The 8,091-nt window shown below is 31.9% G+C and overlaps 1 protein-coding gene across 1 annotated transcript; it reads left to right on the forward strand.

Moving 5' to 3' along the window:
• The first annotated feature begins 4,044 nt into the window (after nt 1–4,044).
• LOC133798268 (uncharacterized) lies at nt 4,045–8,091 on the forward strand. The gene is made up of 7 exons (XM_062236508.1): nt 4,045–4,551; nt 5,043–5,922; nt 6,104–6,383; nt 6,507–6,614; nt 6,793–7,071; nt 7,200–7,343; nt 7,658–8,091. Exons 1-7 carry the CDS (start codon nt 4,263–4,265, stop codon nt 7,844–7,846), a joined length of 2,169 nt encoding a protein of 722 aa, XP_062092492.1. The 5' UTR covers nt 4,045–4,262; the 3' UTR covers nt 7,847–8,091.

Consider the following 8,091-nt stretch of genomic DNA (forward strand, 5'->3'; position numbering starts at 1 on the left):
AAATAAGCTACCAACTTCAGAATTGGATTCCAAATTAGTTACTTATTAGTTACCAACCTTGTTAGGGTGAATATCCTAAGTTTGACTTTTACTAATAGTGCGTTTTAATTTTGTCTACCAATGACTTATAGTCCAATATAAGTAATAAAGTAAAAGTTTGAATGCAATAATAACACTAACCCATTACTGCTACACAAATAAGCTACTAACTTCACAATATTTTTACTAAGTTACCCAAATTGTTTAGTTTGACTTCTATTACTTATATATTATAATTATATCTACTAATGACTTTTTGTCCAATATAAGTATGATAATGGGATTTTGAATGCATTAATAACACTGATGACATACTTCTTTATTTTATTTTATTTTTGGCTCTATATATTGTAGTGAAATCCAAAAAAATTATTTCTAATTTGAAGTACAAATATTTGATTAACATATATTTATTAAATTATTAATTAATAATTGTTTAAATTGCTTGCCCTAAAAATGTCTTTATCCAAATGAGTGTTAATTGATCTAATTCTAACTCCAAAAGTGTCAACTTTTTTCATTAAAATACTTACAATACCTGTGAGGCTTTTGGAATTTATGGTTCAGAGAATTTTTTTTCTCGATATTGTTTGTGTCATTATTGGAGAAGAATATGGTTTGGTAAAAAAAAAAAAAAAGAACAAGAGTAAAAATGATATAGTTTTTAAATAGCATTTTGACATGCATCATTTTGTTCTAGCCACCAGTGCATGCCGCAAGTGGTCAAGTTGTATCCACCTCATTCATTTTTCGCACGGGTTACCATAGAAAGCTCTCCACTTTTCGCTTTTGAGGAGTATAATGAGGTGCAGTCGGTGTATATCATCTTTAGTGGAAAAAGCTTATGTAGACCAATTAAATGTCTTAAAAAAGAGACTATGAGCGGTCCATTTTTTTGTTTCATAGAAACCTAGGGAGAATATAGATATGTAGGATTTTTAAAAAAAAAACCGACAGAGAGTATGGTCAGGCCTGTAAAATCCAGCCCAATATGAAACAAACCGCCCTTCCTAGCTTGAGCCCAAACATTGTAAGTCCAAAAGTACTTGCTTATTTAGATATGAGGTACATATTTATTTATGATACTCGACAAAAAAGTGAGTGCCTATGATTAAAACTCAATTATGAAAATGAAGGTTGCCTAAAACAAAACCTATCAAATTGAAATAAAAACAAATGGCAAACATGGCATTTCAAATATAAAAACTGCCAACAAATTATAAACTTACAAAAAAAATTGAGTATTATATTTGCATCCCAAAATTTAATTAAAACACTCTATTTTTATTAAAACTTAATATATAATATATATTTTTATCAATTTATGCTCAAAATTTTCTATTTTTTTATTTAAATAAAATAAAAAATTTAAAAGAAAAAAAAAACTTGTCAAAGTAAAAGTTTTTTTCTAAAATATTATACATTATTTAAAAAAAATATGAAAACAAAATAAAATAAAATTATTGAAATTAACAAGAAGAAAGAATTTAAAGAATGTCAAACAAATATTGATAAAAAGTATTTTTATTTTTTTTTAACTACTAAAGTGCCTGTATTTATTTTTATGGTGCAAATATAATGTCCAATAAAAACTAATTCAGCCAAAGTGGAATAAAATGCAATATTTGTTTCATTTCCTTTTATGCCCTCATTAAAGAAAGTTCAAAGTAGTACAACTACAAAGCAAATGCCAAATAATTAAATTTAAAATATGTACTTGAAAGCATCTTTGACTTGCAATATTAACTAACCCATATATATATAATAGAAAATAAGTACTTTTATCATTACCTAAAATTCTTTCTAGACTTAATTTGTCTCCACGAGTCGTTCTCCTTGTTTAATAAATTAATGACTTATTTTCTTTTCTTAATTTATGTCTTTTTTTTTCCTCTCCTTTATATTCTGTTTTTAAAAAAAGGAAGATGCTTAAAAATGTAGACATCCTTGGCCACACCAATCAGATTGTATATCGATATGATTTTGAATTTTTTTTTTTTTGTGCTTGATTAAAACTCATAAAATATATGATAAAGTTACGTAATCCCATATAATGACATAGATCAAATCTAAATCTAAACCTAAACTTTGTCTTAGAGTTGGTATTTTTGTGAGGGATGACATATCACGTTTTGCTCTTTTGGGACAGAAACGCAATGTACTTCGTAAAACAACCAAAATTCAAAACAAATGGCACTACAAACGTATATATTTATATATATATATATAAATATATATTATAAAAGAAAAAAGAAAAATAATAGATTATTAGAAACGTTCATATTTCAACTAACAAGGTAGTGACATATAGTAAGAGATCAATTTAGTCATCCTGTAATCAACATTATAAAAAATATATTTTTACATTGTAAATTCAAACAACAAAAGAAAATGCCTAAAAGAAAAGAGAGAAAAAGAGAGAGAGATTATAGGCAAATTCTTCTCATGACTTTTGAGAATGACAAATCAAAACAAAACAAGGCAAGGAAGCTCCCCAACGGCCATCTAAATTCAAGTTTTAAAGTAAAATTAACAATAGAATATGCAAAAGTAATAGTCCCCCTAATAAAAAGGAAAAAAGAAAAAGGAATAGTGACAATACCCCAAAAAATAAATGAAAAAGCAAAAAAGATAATAATGATGGTTAGCTTAGCTTGGTAGCATGAAAAATAAAGTGAAAAAAATGAACGTGAAAAAGCTGTGAAGTATTATTGTTAATAATTATTATTATTAAGATAGGAACAACATTATTATGATGTGTGGTGGGTTGTATTACTCATTCCACGACCCCATGAAAAGTAGATCTTACCTCTTTAATTTTAGTCAAGAAACCCTACTCACTTTTCTATTTTTTTCATTTTTTTTATTTTCCAATTTTTATATAAGCATTTGACATATGTGTTTGGTTATCTTAGTTCGAAGGATCAATCTAAATTTTCTTTCTCAAAAAAATAATAAAAAATATATATTAATTTGTTTTTGTTGATTCATATGAACGCCTGCCAAAGAAGTGTATGGACAAATATTCTAACTGCGATATTATATAATTTAAAAGTAATTAATTAAGTAAGTTTGATGATGCACCATATCAAATATATATCATTTAAAATGAACTATATAGGGATTGATTGGCCACGAAGGTGTCCCATGTGCCTAATAATAATACGGAAAAGATAAGGAAAAATCATATCAACTAATTATAATGACATGAAACATTACCCTTAAAAATTCATTATAACATCACAATATATAGTTTAGTGATGAAAAATAACTATTGTTTTAATTGTAAAATAATAAAACATTATTCATACCACAAAAAAAGTATGTATATATAAACGAGAGAGAGAGAAAGAGAAGAAGAAGTGGTGCAAACCCGTATTATTAGATAAAATTATTAACTTGAATATTTATTGTTATTATTATCTTTGTTTTCATTCTAATTATTAGGGCATGCTAAATTATTTGATAATATTATAAGTATTAATTAACATATGATTATTCATTTTATTTGAAGTGAGGATTACACTCTATTGCCCATAGTTTTGAAATATTTTGAGAAAGAAAGAAAATGGTACAAGATGTGTAAATACAATATGAGTTACCAGGTTAGAATAGAAGAACACTTTTTCTCAAAAATACAAATAAAAATAGAATAGAAGAACACGTGCCGTGTAGAATGCTCTTCTTGTTTAATTTATTTATTTTAAAATAAAGATATGAACGGCCAGGATCGTACTATACTATATAATCTCACAATTGGCATTCATCTAAATCGAGATTAATAAATAAATAAAAAAATCGAGATTAATAACGTTGGTTAGAAAGATATGGTCCCACAAATCAAGTTAATCAACCACTAATTAAATAAATAATTAAAAAAGAGCAAAAAAATTCTTAGAAAAGTGGGACCATAATCCACGTGTGTATGGCAATAGAATGGTAAAAGGGTCCCACCATAGCCAAAACCCCTAAAATCCCCAAACCAAAGACCTCTCACTTTTCAAAGTTGGTAAGACACGACCACCTTCTCTTCTTTTAGCTTCTGTATCACACACAGTAGAGATAGAGAGAGAAAGAGAGGAGAGATAAAGAGGTCTTACTTACAAGAAGCATGCAAACCTTGAACCATGGCATATTCTTCTTCACTTTCCCTCTTCCTCGTTCCACTCTAGTCTCTACCTCCACTCTTCTTCCATTAACACTTTCTCCCCGTTGTTCTATCCATGGCGGTCTCCGACGTCGAGGCTGTGTTGAAGTTCTTAAGGAAAAACGGATTTTCAGAGGCCGAGTCCGCTCTCAAAGAGGATATGGTCGAGAAGGGCGATCTGGGTTCCTCTGATTATGAGAAGTTCTTGTTTCCTATGGTGCCACCTCCGCCGCCGGTCAGAATTCCGACAACACACCGGCGATCTGATGTTTCTCGTGGAGATGGCTGCTCGAGATCGAGCTCTGTTTCTTCTGACGATGAATTTGTGAGCTTGGGTTCTTCTGCTTCGGATATTTGCTCTTCAGGTAATTCAAATTTTCTACTTAAGATAAATTCACATTGGTCTGAGTTTTCTCTGTTGATTCTGACTATATTCAATATTTTTTCCCATTAAATGGAAAGAAAATGCTTACTCTGGATTACAGGAGTTCATGTCTTTGCATTTTTATTCAAAATTAATCACCCTTATTTAAAACGATCCTTTTGATAATAGATCTATGCTAATCTTAGTTGAATAGAGGGGAAAAAAATGATATTGTTGACCATGTTTGACGCATAATTCAAGGAAATATTTTTTGAAATTGAAGTGACAAGCTCTGTACCATTATAACAACGATCCTTTTAGATATTTAGAAGTCTGATGATTTTTTTAATTTCTCTCTTCAGATCAAAACAAAAACTGAAAAAAAAAAAAGTGCTTTCCTAATGATGTCTTAATCTGTGGCTAGCTTCTTTTTTTTTGTTTTGGTTTAGTTGGAAGCACATTAGAGCAAGTTATTCCTTTCCACTTTTGCAGAATTCACGAATCCGTATGGGATTCGATCGACGAGCCCCGAGAATTCCAAATCTTCATCCGATGAATTATCTCAATTTGGCACAGCACGAGATTACCATGACTTTGATATGCAAAATGACCTCTTTTGGTACAACGAGAAAGATGATGGCAACTTCATGACTCCCTCTTTTGAAGGACCGGACTTCTTTGGTTGTCCTAGTGAAGATAAGTTTATAATGACTTCAGATATAGATAGGCAGTGGGAGAACCCATTGGATCTGAATAATCATTCTAAGGAATTTCAATCAGATATAAGTTTATGCCATTCTAGTGTTGCTCCTGCTCAAAATGAATGTGAGGCTCTTCTTATAGATTGTTGTCATTTTGATAGAAGTAGCAAGCATGAAGCAGGCGTTGATGGAGATCCTGATGTTTGTGCTCATCATGATTGTGACATACCCTTTTGTGATTGCAATATAGAAGGCAGAGGGTTTTATGGTGAAAATCCGAAAAGGAATGTGTACCTAAGTATGAAACAAGCCGCCGCGGATAGTTTTGATGTGAAGGTTGTTGAGGATATGACTCAGCCAGATATTGACTATGCCCGATGTAAGGGAACAGAATTGAGTATTGACTATGCTGATAAAATGGATTCCACTAACTATTGGGCTGAAGATATTGACGGTTATTCTGATTTACAAGTCAAAGTTGCAAATAAAGATTTTATGTCCAACGGAATTAACAAGTACGAAGTGGGAAATTTTGAAATGGATGAGGAGGTTAATGAGCTTAAGGCTGCTACAAGCAGTGAGGATGTTGCTGCTGATGAGATTATGATGTGCAACACTAATGAGGATGAATATGAAGTATTTGACCTTAGAATCATACACAGAAAAAACAGGTTTGTTGATACTCTCCTTGTTGAGGTTTGAGTTTTGAATTACTGGTGAAGATGCTAAGATACTTTCAGAATCATTGAAAGTTATTGCCAATTTAATATGTGTTGGTATCCTAGGCTTGAAACTTGTGTATTTGCACATTGATATGTTTTCAGTTGTGCTCATGTGTTGTGTCATCTACAGGACCGGATTTGAAGAAAACAAGGATCTGCCTATTGTGCTAAATGCCGTTCTTGCTGGCAGATATTATGTTACTGAATACCTAGGTTCAGCTGCTTTCAGTAGAGTTGTCCAAGCACATGATCTTCATACAGGTGTTGATGTTTGCTTGAAGATCATAAAAAATGATAAAGATTTTTTTGATCAGAGTTTAGATGAAATTAAACTTCTGAAGTTTGTGAACAAGAATGACCCTGCTGATGAACGCCATATTTTACGACTTTATGACTACTTCTACCATCAAGTAGGTTGCATAGATAAATAAACACCTAATTTTATTCTCTTTTCATTAGGAGATAACAACATCTATATATTTGTATAAGTTACAAAGTCAATAACCATGTTAATACTAAAAAACAATTTGCAGGAGCATCTCTTCATTGTTTGTGAACTACTTCGAGCAAACTTGTATGAGTTTCAGAAATTCAATCAAGAATCTGGTGGAGAGGCTTATTTTACGTCGAGAAGATTGCAGGTTAGCTTTGTTACATAATTACATTTTGTACTTGTAATCTTTCTCCTATATGGTATCATGCATTTGTTTGTTTACTACTTGCCCATATAATGCTATTAAGAGTAGTACTATATATGGTCGAACAATTTGTTAGAATTACAACAGCTAACGCAGAACTTAGTGATGTACTTTTTCACAGATCATAACCCGGCAATGTTTAGAGGCCTTAGAATTCTTGCATGGCTTGGGAATAATTCACTGTGATCTAAAACCTGAGAATATTCTTATCAAGAGTTACAAGAGATGTGAAATAAAGGTCATTGATCTTGGAAGTAGTTGCTTCCAGACAGACAATTTGTGCCTGTACGTACAATCTCGTTCCTACAGAGCCCCTGAAGTAATCCTGGGCCTCCCTTATGATAACAAGATTGACTTGTGGTCTCTTGGCTGTATCTTGGCTGAGCTATGCTCTGGGGAAGTATGTCTTTGTTTTCCTTGTAGCATTAAGCCTTTTTATAATTTTCAATTCGTTGAAATCGAAATTGATTTATGTACCCTTACGAATTTCTTGATCAGTATCCTCTGAATTCTGACTGTGGTGAGCAGGTACTGTTTCCGAACGATGCAGTTGTCATGATCCTCGCACGCATGATTGGGATGCTTGGTCCTATTGATCTAGAAATGTTGGAGATGGGGCGAGAATCGAACAAGTACTTCTCAGAAGAATTCGATCTCTATCACATAAACGAGGTTGAAATCCTATATCCTTTTAGTGAAATCAATAGTAAACTATTTGTTAACTACTTACGTAGTGTTATGATATGTTGACTGTACCAAACAAAAAAAGAAAGAAACAAATAATAACATCTTTCTTGTTAAGATTTATTCTCTACTGACCTATTTCGTGAGTTGTCATTGGTTCTGGTTAAACAGATTCAGATCCCTAGTTTAATGGCATCAATATATAGTTCCCCATATCTGAAGATGGAGACTTTTGCTCTCTGATGTATAAAAAGTTTTTCCTTCTTGAACTCACCATGGTGTATTGTTATGTTTCTCTTCAGGAAACAGAACAATTAGAGTACATAATTCCTGAGGAATCTTCCTTGGAGCATCACCTGCGGGTTACCGATACTGGGCTAGTGGACTTCATCAGAGGGTTACTAGAAATTAATCCCCAGAGACGTCCAACGGCCAAAGAGGCACTCCAACATCCATGGCTTTCCCACATTTACTTGCCCAGTTCTTTTTGATCTTTCAAATAATAAGTCTGGTTGATTTGCAGCTTTATCTTATCATGGGCCTGGTTGATTCTTTGAGCCCATATTCACACCGTACGGGAAATGAAAGGAGTGCATATTTCCACTTGCAATTTTGGTCTTGTATACAGTTCTACATTCTACGTTGGTTTCTTCTTCTCATATTTTTATTTGGTACTGATAAAATAAGAGATATTTGCAGCCAAAGTATCTAATGAAGTATCTAATGTTCTAATGTT

Source organism: Humulus lupulus, chromosome 8 (assembly GCF_963169125.1).
Source record: "Humulus lupulus chromosome 8, drHumLupu1.1, whole genome shotgun sequence".
NCBI lineage: Eukaryota > Viridiplantae > Streptophyta > Magnoliopsida > Rosales > Cannabaceae > Humulus > Humulus lupulus.